A 12,591-nucleotide genomic window follows, 5' to 3' on the forward strand; every position below is an offset into this window, starting at 1 on the left:
CTCTGCGGGAGTCATCATCAGCAGCATCATCATCATCAGCAGCAGCAGCATCATCATCATCATCAGCAGCAGCATCATCATCATCATCAGCAGCAGCAGCATCATCATCATGGCACTAGTAATGCCAATGTCATGGGTTTGCATGAACTTATGAAATGCAATCCTCGAATACACTACAAGTGGCTTTGGATGAAAGCATCTACCAAATGCAGAAATGTAAATGTAAACACGGACAGGAGAGCAGGCAGCTCACATTAATCATCAATATGATACAGGTCTGTTGAGACATACAGTTATCTGAGATGATCTGGGAGTCACGATTAGACTTTCAACAGTACAACACATCAGCGCCCACACAAAGACATGACGCCACTTACATAACCTATCCACAAACATGCCGCATTACAACTTATTTGATTCAATTCAGCAGATTTATTTCATCATATCTCATGTAACAGTTAAATTATTTCATGTATGACGATTCATTAAAAAAATTTAAATCCACACATTTATGAACAAAATCATTTTATTTCAGTTGAATGGGAAAAGTCATGAATGGTTTCTCCAACTCTAAAGGCAGTCTTAGCAGACTTCACGCAGTGAGGACATGATCCTGGTCACTAATCAGTGAGTTTTAGGGGCCGTTTATCTATTTTGTCTGATGGAAACATACAGAGCGGCAGTGAAATCAGCACACCGATGCTGGACACAGGATAACAGACTTACTCTCACACAAACACACAGAGAGAGAAATGAAATGCAGCGTCATAGCACCTGTAAATGATAATGTTACAATGACCCACAATACACTGTTAAAGGCAGAGAAATGTGACACTTAAAAGTTCAAGTCTATCATCACGCCTGCTCATCCTGTACAACACTGAACACACTCACAGACGCACACACGTATGGTTGAATGTTCAGTCCTTAAGTATGTGATGGAAAAAAGCTCTTCATGGTCCAGGCTGCATTTGTGACCTCATACTGCAGTGAATAATGGGAATAAAGCGCTCATTCAGCAAAAGAATGGATGCTCCAAAGCATTCAGCGCAGAGATTCGTTTCAACGGGTCGAACGTCAGCATTTCCTGTTCAGACAGAAAACAAAACGGTGTTGATTGAGTTAGTTTATTTGTATAGTTATTGTGTGTAGAAACCAGTCAAAACAAACATTTACTTTAAATTAGTATCACTATTTCATATACTACTCAGGTCACGTTAACTGAACATTTCCCATCCTTTCCAGAATTTGTTATTAGTGACAGAAATGTCACTTGGACAGATTACACTGAGGGTGATCTATAGTAATTTATAACTAACTCCCACTCCAGTCCAGTCGGTGGTGAGTGAGCATGGGATCATCAGCTCCAGAACAAACATAAAACTGTCACTAGTCTTGATCAGAGATGATCAGTTCATGAGCTACCGCGTCGCTTGATCTGAGGGGTCTACATGCCACATTAAAGAGCGCCAAAACGGTATTTAATCGCTTGAATTTCCTAATAAAATGGACAGAATTTGAAATCTGAGACATTGTTTAATATCAAAAGTAACAAAGCTTAGCCTATATTATGATTTATTGGATGGGAGGCGCACTAGATGTATGGTTCATTCATCAACAGAAAACAGAATCGATTGGGATTTAAGAATCGACATTGGTTCATAATAATCTTTTGTTTATCCAGCCCTAGCATATTTTGTTGTTTTTAGTGGCCTCTGCGGTGATGTTGAACATGAAAAGTGATGCACAGTCTCTATTCATCTGTTCTCTTCATAAATAAATGCATAAGCTTATATGCTGGTCCTGTAGGTTCATTATTAAAAATTTTAAAAATGTGAATAAAAATACAGGCAATTAAATGTGTTATTAAAATAAAAATATAATTATAGAAGATTTTAAAAAAATATATGCAATTTCTTTGCCCCATAATCCAGCTTTTTACAGTTTTACAGCTCCTTTAGCACTTTTTGTTTTAACGCTGGTAAAATTGTAGCTGTATGTGAAGTGACAGTGAATGTAAACGCACCAATAAGAGCTCCGCCCCCTTCTCACTGATCTCAGGAACGCAGTCTGTGATTGGCTGAGGGGTTTGAGGGCTGAAGTTCTGCCGGGACAGAGTGACATCAGTGGGCCACTCGTCTTCAGCCGGCAGGCCGATCACCCTGTCAATCAACACCAGTGTTAATCACATGTTGATTTAATAAAGCAATGAAATCCGCAGTCACTGGACAAGAATCTCATGTGAAATGTTGACTGTCTCTCTGTCAAAGAGCTGTGTGTCGAGTCAGTGGTTCAGGCTCAAGTGCTCTGACATGTAAGGCATTGCTGCTGTCGCTCATGTATTGAGAGATGTGTGCTGTTGATGATCTGCCATGACATGTACTGCGCTGGTCTCTCCAGTATCAGCCTCTCAAACAAGAACATGTGTGTTTTTACGTACGCAAAGATCTTGCCCAGTTGGTCCACCTCTGAATCTCCACAGAAGAGAGGTCTGAAAGATGAGATGTCACATTATGAATCATTAATGACCAATGAATCAACGAGCTAATCAACAGACCTGATGGGAAAATAGAGCCATTAATCACTGGTTTATAAAAACTTTCATAAGCATAGTTCTGAGTGGATGAGCCACATTCAAAGCTACTGAGAAATATACAATATACTGCTGAGTAGTATATAATCTGCCATTGTATCATACAAATATTGTTGGCTCTCTGATGAATGATATGGCTTTGGATAAAAGCATCTGATAAATGTAAATGTATCTGCTCAAGTCCAAACAGAACAAACTCATAAAATCTCAAAATAATGCATTTCAGATTATTTTACTTACTTAAAAGATTCAACTGCAAAACAGGCTAACTGCCCGTTTTAAATACTCAAGACATGTTTTATCTAATATACAGAAATTGGTTTGCACTAATATGTTAACATAACTATAAGAATTAGAGGTTGATTGATACTGAATTTAGCTGATACAATGAATCAATAACAAGATTGTGCTGATAAGTCGTATTTGTCAAATCTATATATTGAATGTTCTAAATAATGTTCATTCCTGTGAATTTGGTTCGTTAATCAAGCTAATTGTTATGAAATAACCTACCAGCATCAGCATCTTTGAGGGCTTTTCAAAAAAAGCATAATTTTGATGTGACAGTATGATGTGCACTAATAAGGCACTCAATAGTTGCACATGAGCATTTAAAGCCACCTAGAAGATGCTTTCAGTCTGATTAACTACTGAACTGCACACACAGCGCTTTATGAGCATCACGGTCAGACTCACTTGCGTCTGAACATCTCAGCGAAGATGCAGCCGGTGCTCCAGATGTCCACCGGCGTGGCGTAAGTGGTCTGGAGCAGCACCTCAGGAGAGCGATACCACAGCGTCACCACCTGAGTGGCAAGAGAACACAGCATCAGCGGTGTTTGCACTGCAGTGTAGAAGAGTTTTATTAATCAAAAGATAAATTAATCAAGTGTAACCAATGTCAATATAGCCATTTATGTATCAAGTTATTCTACTATTATAAAATGGTATCTGTAGAAGGCCTGCAGAAGAATGGAATGTGCTGACGTATGGTTTAAGATAAAGCTGCACATCTTTTGACATGATAGGGTCTCCTCCTTTAACGCAACGTAAATTAGGGCCTATTATCTGCTCCAGGAAGCAGATGGGAGGCACAGTCAAAAGAAGATAAACAATGACAGGAAATGTATAGAACACACCTTAAAGGAAAAAACTGTATTAAAGTGTATGGAGACACACTCGAGATTCCCTGCAGGGTCTCTCGGTTTTATTGTCTCTCAATTCTGGCATCAAAACCCCAAGACCCTGAGAATGATTCCTCACAGCACTGACAGAAACCACCACAAGAGAAAGCGTTCCCGTCTCACCACCGGTGTGAGCGCCATGTGGCAGCTGTAGATCCGCGCCAGACCGAAGTCAGCCAGCTTCACCTGCCCTCTGCTGGTCACCAGGATGTTCTCTGGCTTCAGGTCCCGATGGAGAACTCGATTCGAGTGCAAGAACGCCAGACCACACAGCAACTGCTGCATCAAATCCTGCATCACACACAAACACAATACGTTTTATTTGCATGTGCATTTGTTACAGTGTAATTAGTGTGTACTGAGTAATATTAATTATTGCACATATGTACTAGAGGGTTAGGGTTTGGTTGAAATAAAAACATAAGGTAACTAATTGGGTTAAGGTTATGTTTAGGGGTAGGTTCAGGGTTAGTATTTAGTTATTGTAATTACTATGTACATGTGGAATAGGACTGTAAAATAAAGTGACACTTCAATGAAACGTGTTAGCTACATCTGTCTCGAGTGATGGGAACATGGGTGGCTCGTTTCATTTTAAAGCATGTCAAACCTTTCCGCTCACACAGGGGAGCTTTCGCTGCTGTCCATCAGGACATGCAAGCGTTTGCATTACATATGTAATGATGGAAAATGCGTTTGTAAACATTGTCCAAAAAAACAGCAAAAATATTAATATTGTGAAATATTTTTGCCATTTAAAATGTGAAATATCTTTCAAATTTAGTTTATTCCAGTGATGCAAAGCTGATTATTATGCTGATTCACTTCAAAGATCAATGTTAAAAACAGTTCATTATTTTTTCTCTTTTTTTGTGGACACTGTGATACATTTTATTTCTCATGATTCTTTGGTGAATAGAAAATTCAAATGATAAACATTTATTTGAAACAGAAATCTTTCGTAACATTATAAATGTCTTTTCCGTGACTTTTGATCAATTTAATGTGTCCATGCCAAATAAAAGTACTTCTCTTTATTTTTCTAAACAACCCTAATTGGATATGCCAATATTTTTCAACTCATTTTGGCTGATAGCCGATGCCGATATATTTTCTTTTTTTTGGAAACAAGTTTCTCCAATGTGGAAATAAGCAACTTATTTTTTTTATTTTGTTTAGTTTTTAACAAGAACTTATTTGTTAGACTGAAATAAACAATAATGAAGTTCTTTCATAATGACTTTAGAAATAACTATAAATAAACATTTGTTTTTCCAGAAAGATGCAGTAGTGGCCTTAGGACCCGAGGGAGGCTGCCGCTGCATGTGTTATTCCCGTTTACTCTATCACACACCGAACACGTTATTCTGGATCCAAAATAATATAATCATCATTCAGGAAAAACTTTGCTTCAAGAATGAGCCACACTGCTGACGTGATCGAATCGCTAGCACACCCTGAGCACATGTGAGATAAGATAAACATCTGGATCAGCACAGAATTCATTTTTCCGGTAACACTATTTCAATAGTCCACTTTAGACATTCTACTAACAGTAACTTTGCAACTACATGCCAACTAGCAGTCATTGGAGTATTATTAGACTGTCTGCTTAATATCTTCTAACACTTTATTTTGATGGGTCCACAACATACAACATACTGACTATGAGAAACTTTGCTGGTATATGTCAACTTATTCTACTAACCCTAAACCTACCCTACTGAGAGTTAGTAGACATGTAGTTACAAAGTTATTTATAGTTAGTAGTATGTCTAAAGTGGACTATCGAAATAAAGTGCAACCCTTTTTCCTCCTCACATAGTTCTCATTGCTCAGTCAAACGACACAAATCCTCTGAAAATCGCCACAGGAACGAACCTACAGAGCTGGATAAGTCCTGTACAGGCTTCTGCAGCGTGTGAGCGAGTGAACGTGTTGGTGATCTTACTCTGATCTGGTCGATGGGCAGTCCGGGTGCTGGCACTTTCTCCAGATACGTCCTGAGGTCCTGATCCACGTGTTCAAACACTAGAGTCACTTTAGTTTCCTGGTCTGTTCTCAGCGTGGCGCACACATCCATCAGCCTGAACACATCACACAAATCAAATGTGCCTGTTTGTATGCACATAATAACCTGCTGAGAATTTATTTTATATTTAAAAGTATATTCCTTTTTTTTTTTTTTTTTTTTAAATCTTCTAATATCAGTATTTAACATTGTTTTAAAACATCATTTATGCATTTGTAACTGCAGGTTAATGGCATTCACATCCTGCACTAAACAGCCTATGAAAATGCCATTCAGATGCAGCTTCTGTGCCACCTGTGCATGGCAAAGAAAGATTGTTTTACTGATGTCCTTTGGTTGGTGACAGCCCTATAGTGTCTTGCTATTTGAATTGAATTTATTGATTAAATGTAAGAATTAAAAAAAAAAAAAAAAAAAAAAGATGCATACATTAGGAGAGAAAATTGGTCTTATAAAAAGGTAAAAATACAAATAAATGATAAATATTTTTAAAATGAAACCGATATTACTAAAGATATTTACCTAATGATCATCTTCTTCGGCCTTTGAAGCCTAAAAATTTGAGTAATAAATTCAGTGTTGAACCATATTAAATATATATTTTTCTAAAGCTACTTTTTGTGAAGTTTTTGATGCTTTTCTCATTTATCACAATATTGGCTTTAACTTATCTTTTGGGGTAATTTCTCAGCCAAATCTGATGTGACAGTTAGATTAATTAATCACCACACTATGTAATTAATTAGATGGTAAATTATAATCACGTGACAGATCTAGTTTAAACAAGACTAGTACAGACAGTGTTTAATAACATACACTGTTAAAAATTTAATTTTTACAGAAAAATACTAGTATTAACCTCTTAACTGATTAACTATAAGCTACAGTGAAAAAAAAAATAAATACATGCTTTAACATCACATTATGTGATTTTATTGTAAAATACTGTCAGTTTTATAGTTTTTTTCTAGTTTATTCAAAAATGGTCAATTTTAATATACAGTGAAAACCAGTAATTGCAGCACGCATTTAAAGGTAAAAAGCAGATATTTGTAAGTAATTTGGTAAATTAACATCACTTACTATACGCGTATAAGCTGTAAAATATACAGGTGCCACTACCAATATGCCATCCTGATACACTTCAAACGTTGTCACTGTACTTTTCAGTGTCAATTCTTTTGGCAACAATAGCTGATTTTAACCATAAATTTAACAGGATATTTTCAACAGCGTAAAAGACCCTCTAAAAACATTAAGATTGTATTTGAATAGCTGATGCTAAAGATGGGGGGGGGGGGGGGGGGGGGGGGGGGGGGGAAACGACGTTTAACCTACTGCTTCATATTTGATTTTGCAATTATCATCATTACATGGTCCATAAAGACCTTTTCATTCTTTTCTCTCTCTGATACATTGTAATGTGCTACTTTCCAAACAAAGTAAATATGTAACATAATTAGCTGATTTATCAGTAACAGCGGACATATCTGTGCTGTGAGAATGAGCAAACAGAAGACCCGTTTCTCCAGACTGTCTCACTTTCAGTGTTTTAAATCTTGGTTAATGTGCAGGTCATTGCAGAGCAGAACACAGACCACCACTGGAAAGAATCACATAGGCCTAAATGATCAAATAATGAAGGAGGAATAATGTACTGCACAGTGCTCGTCTGAGACCTGATGTGAAATAAAATGACATCCACTCTGGAGTTATTGTTTTAAAAAATGAACATGACAGTAATTTGACTGAAGCCATAGTAAAATGTGATACAAAACCTGAATGTGTAAAAGAACGTATGAATGAGGTTCCTGTTGAAGCTGGTGCACAGAACATGCCTGAGCATGTGTGTTTAGGTACCTGACGATGTTGGGATGGTCAAACTGCTCGAGTCGTTTGAGCAGCGCCACCTCTCGCACCGTGGACAGAGGAAGGCCGTCCTGATTGGTCTGCACTCTCACACTCTTCAGAGCCACAAACTGTCCGCTGTCTCTATCTCGAGCCTTGTAGACGGTCCCGTAAGCGCCGCCGCCGATCTCCGCCACCGGCTCGTACTGCACCACGCTCTCCTGCGCCATGACCTGCAGCAAACAGCTGGACCAGCCCATAACACGCTGTATGACACCAAACTCTGCCATTTAGGGGTTGCTGGGGAACCCCAACAAAGTTTATCAAATAATAATAGCCTAAATTAAATTTGACATTATTAGTGTTTCATTATGCTTTCTAAACAATGTTAGCAGGCCAGCTTTCTATCAGCTTTACAGTATTTAGACGGGGAAATAGTTTGTTGAAATGGTGTCATTCTCCTCTGGCCAGACAAAATCAGCCGTTTATATCTAGACTAAAGCAGAATCAGATTGTGCAAAGGACTCATCTGGTTCCTGTGGTCTTGGAACATCTATAACACGTTACACAGTACATTTCTGTAATTTGATTACAGTTACTTGTCAAAATTACGTTACTTAAGTTACAAAAGCAGTGTTAAAAATCATGTTTTGCCATTTAATAAATCACCGGAGAATGAGAGCTAAAATGCAGACGAGTCCTACAACATTTAGATGCAATGAAAGGTTGCCTATCACCAGTGTTGGGGGAAGTTATTTTTAAAAGTAATGCATTACAATATTGCGTTACTCCCAAACAAGTTAGGGAGCAGTTACGTAGTTATTTTTCCGTAGCATGTATTTTGATAGGAAAGGATAATGAAGACATCGCATAAGAAAAATTCAGACTCAGTGTGCAAGGAATGACCTTTAACTTGAAAGTGACTTGAAAGTAAAGTAATTGGTAATCATTACTTTTTAAATGCAGTAATCAGTGATGTAATCAAATAACAATTTTAAAGTAGTAATTAGTCATTTGTAGTGGATTACCCAAGTAACTTACCCAACACTGCACACGTTACATGTAATTACTATTATAATAACAATAAATGACGCATAATTGCATGCATGTAACCCTAAGCTAAACTCTAATTAATATTACTCAGTGCTAAATGTAACAAGGACACCTTAAAATAACGTGTAATGGAAGTTTTCACTTAATATAAAAGGTTGAAATATGTTAGAGTATAAATTGGGGTTTAAAGAGTATAGAATGATGAGAATATAGAGCTGCCATTGTATTTGAGGATGGGGATCAGTGGCTTTAAAAAGTTTGGGAACTCATTGTATAACTGGCCATTGTCCCAGACAGCTGCTTGGATACTTGTTGGACTGTCCAAAAAACAAATATGCATTTATCATGGTGTTTTATACTAGTGAATCTTTCTAGAAAAAAAGGCATACTGCTAGTGTTGTAGTCTGAAGTATTGTGGTAAAGTAGAGTTATACATGGGTTTGGCCTGTAACAGTCCCACACTCGCAGGATGAGCAGATCAGTCTCATCAGTTACAATATGACCCTCACTAAACTTACAGAGCCCATAACACGTCAACAAATCACATCCGAACAGTGCGTCAACACGACATCAAACGACACGCTATTACGTGTCATTTAACGCGCGCACACACACTCAAGAGAGACACTCACCACGTTTCTCCTCGCGTGTAGAGCTAGTTAAACTAGTTTAGAAGAGTAAAGCGCGCATCTCATCTCTTCCGAGCGGGTTCTTCCGTCTGCGCGCTTCAGAGGTGTTCTGCTGTTGAGTGGCGCGCGCTCAGATGATCTTTCATGAGTTTATTTCACGAAAGAGTGTGAGTGAAACTCTGGCCTGTTCGCAGTCTGTCTCCATTCACTTCCTGTCTGATCTCAGGGCGGAGCGACACGATCAGACCCTTCACACAACCAATCACCTCACCTCAATAACACTCTCTAAACCAGTGGTTCCCAAACCTGTCCTGGGGACCCCCAGCCAACACATGCTGTATGTCTCTCTAATAGGCCACACCCATTTCAAGTCTTGCAGATTCTACTGATGAGCTGAATCAGGTGTGTTAAATGAAGGAAACATACATATGCTGTGGTTGGGGGTCCCCAGGACCAGTTTGAGAACCATTGCTCTAAGCATTAAACTTCCCCCAATAACACACTTTAACCATTACCTCACATTTTAACTATTAAATAACTCCCTTTATCATTAAAAGTACACAATTATAAATAACAGACTTTTTTATTAAACAGTTTACTCACATTTTGAACGTAAAAATCTTTGGTAAGAAGCACATGCAGTTATTTATTTATTTTTTCTCTCTCTACCCTGCATATGTAATATTTTTGTTCTTTATCTTAGCATTAAAATATATTCTCCTTTACATTAAAATGGATCATAAAATTAGTGAACCTTATATCATTTTAAGAGTAAGGAGTTTAAGAGTTACTAACAGGGATAGTCCACCCGACCCAAAAAATGTCACGTCATTACAAATCTTGAAGATTTTTGTTCTTCTTGTAAACACTAAATAATATATTTTTAATGAAACCTGTCCCTCCGTTGAAAGTCCATGTAACCAAAACTTTGACATGTCAGAAAGTTCATAAAGACATAACTAAATGTAATTAATATGAATCAAACGTTTAATCCAATAATTAATGTAGGCTTTTATTCACATATAAACACTGATCAATGCACAAACATAGAGCTCAATAAATATGGACAACAAAATCTCAAAGAAGTCAGGAGACTAGGATTAAACTGCTTGACTACTGGATCACTTTTACACTGCCTTTATAAACTTTTTGAAGTATCAGGGTTTTGTTTGCATGGACTTTCAATGGAAGGACAGAAATCTCTCAGATTCCATTAAAAATGTTTTCGTGTGTGTTTCAGAAATGAACCAAAGTCTCTTGAGTTTGGAAAGATGAGTGAACGATGACAGATTTGTCAATTTTGAGTGAACTGCCCCTTTAAGAATTGACAAAGGTGGCACTTCAGTGTCACAAGTAAAGACTACAACGATCAGGGTCCATTTGGATTTCATGCAGACTTTAATAGTACAGATACCATACCAATATATTAAAGATAAAGTCATCCAACAAAATAGAAAAATAAATCAAATCCACCATTCCTCTTTTAAAAAGGGACCAACCCATGGTCTGATGAGCCTCAGCATCACATCCACCTGGCAGGTGCGCAATATCCCAACAGTAAAGCAAGGACTGGACTTGAACTTAACAAACATTTCTGGAGAAAGCTTAAAAACATCTCTCCACTGATGGTCCCCATTCAACTTGACAGAGCGAGAGAGGATCTGCAGAAAAGAATGACAGAAAATCCCCATATCCAGGCAAACAAATCTTATTTACCCCAAAAAACTTGAGCTGTAGCTAAGGTGCTTCAACAAGGTACTGAGTTAAGGGTCTGGATACATATGCAGTGTCGTATTTTATTTATTTATTTATTTATTGCAAAGACAAATCAGTTTTCTGCTTTCTCATTGTGACAATGTGGTCACATTATAAAGTAAGGTTAGAAAACAAATTCATGTGTGTACAATTACACATCAGGAAGCAGAAACATGTCCTAACAGAAATCAAAGCCAATGTAGCCCATGAGAAAGCAGATTTAGGACTGTATACACCAGTGCAAAATAAAGATTTCAAACTCCTGTGATGAAGCTCCTGAATGAAACACATGCACCGCTCAAATCTCTAGAGATCGTAGAGCACATATCACAGGAAATGAAAACAGTGTGATGATTTTAGATCTGGTTGAATTGAAAGAGCGTACCAGTGCCTTGAGGAACTACTGGTGGGGTTTCAGTTTTGAAAGGCCAAAAAAATATATAATTGCGAAGCTAAAACTGGACTTCCCCAGAGTGAAATCCACCCATTGGCTCAGGGCTGGAATTAGCTGATTCTGAACAGCTGTGTGTGACTGCAGTCATTCTGAAGAACTGGACTGAACAGCTTGTTTCATCAGTTCCACAAGAACAATCACTTACCAAAAAGATCTAGATATTCAAATTCTGAAAACAGGCTAGGTCTTCACATTACATGGACTTGGAGTTGTCACAGCTGGCTTGTAAGCCACAACAATAAGGCAGGATTCAGTATAAGTAGACTGTTAGATTTAGGTTAGAGTTACTAGAATAAGTTACTTCAAAGTATACTATCAAAATAGCATGTTACCAAAAATATATTCATAAAATAAAACAAATCTCAAAGTAACACCAATCTGGATTGTGGAGAAGAGGAGCAAAGGAACGGTCACTAGCCTCTTACAGGTGAATCCAGGCAGGCACCAGCCCACAAAATATGGTGGTTTTGGTGCAGTAAAAACAGTGAAAATGTTTCCCTGTGCTAACTAAACCTATCAAAAGCGAGACTGGATATGTATCTTGTACATTTACACCTTATGGATGCATGTTTTCTGTTGGATTTAGCCTGAAGGATGTTGTACTGGAACTGCCTGCATCTCTCAAGTTGTTTTAGGATGTTTTAGGACTTCAATGATTGGAAATGAATGATCTTTCAAAATGGTCATTTAATTTACTTGATATGACTATATAATATGTACCTATATAATATTTGGCATATGTTAATTTATTGAAATGTGTGTTTACATCCATTTACATTTACATTTAGCAGGCACTTTTATCCAAAGCAAACGAGTGCAATAGAAGCAATCAGAACCAACAAGAGAGCAATAAAATGCAAGTAATATACGACGAGTCTTTATTAGTCTAATGCAGTACATGTAGCAAGGTTGTTATTTTTATATATAATAAATAGAAAGAAAACAAGTAAAGAATAGAGAACACTAGTGTTGGAGGGTCAATTTATTTTATAAAAAAAAAAAAAAGTAGTTAGAATAAAAATTGAATAGAGAGTGCAAGAGGG

The 12,591-nt window shown here is 37.4% G+C and overlaps 1 protein-coding gene across 3 annotated transcripts; it reads right to left on the reverse strand.

The window, feature by feature from the left end:
- Positions 1 to 415: 415 nt before the first annotated feature.
- Positions 416 to 9,652, reverse strand: LOC306855284 (cyclin-dependent kinase 4-like). 3 transcript variants are annotated; one of them, XM_079393860.1, is made up of 8 exons: positions 9,343 to 9,652; positions 7,670 to 7,903; positions 5,729 to 5,864; positions 3,901 to 4,068; positions 3,290 to 3,399; positions 2,441 to 2,491; positions 2,027 to 2,162; positions 416 to 1,087 (listed from the first exon to the last, which is right to left on the reverse strand). In XM_079393860.1, exons 2-8 carry the CDS (start codon positions 7,885 to 7,887, stop codon positions 1,016 to 1,018), a joined length of 891 nt encoding a protein of 296 aa, XP_079249986.1. In that variant the 5' UTR covers positions 7,888 to 7,903; positions 9,343 to 9,652; the 3' UTR covers positions 416 to 1,015. The 3 variants fall into 3 exon arrangements, with proteins under 3 accessions (XP_079249986.1, XP_079249985.1, XP_079249984.1); XM_079393859.1 differs by having other exon boundaries at positions 7,670 to 7,923; positions 9,343 to 9,557; XM_079393858.1 differs by having other exon boundaries at positions 7,670 to 7,957; positions 9,343 to 9,557.
- Positions 9,653 to 12,591: the final 2,939 nt, after the last annotated feature.

The sequence above is a fragment of the Barbus barbus genome (assembly GCF_936440315.1).
Source record: "Barbus barbus genome assembly, chromosome: 35".
Taxonomy (NCBI): Eukaryota; Metazoa; Chordata; class Actinopteri; order Cypriniformes; family Cyprinidae; genus Barbus; species Barbus barbus.

Coding starts and splice junctions, on each gene's coding strand:
- LOC306855284 (XM_079393858.1), bottom strand. CDS start 7,947: ATGGCAGAGTTTGGTGTCATACAGCGTGTTATGGGCTGGTCCAGCTGT. Junction 2,492..3,289: donor GCTGAGATGTTCAGACGCAA/GTGAGTCTGACC, acceptor CTCATCTTTCAG/ACCTCTCTTCTGTGGAGATT. Junction 1,088..2,026: donor AGGGGGCGGAGCTCTTATTG/GTGCGTTTACAT, acceptor CTGTCTGAACAG/GAAATGCTGACGTTCGACCC.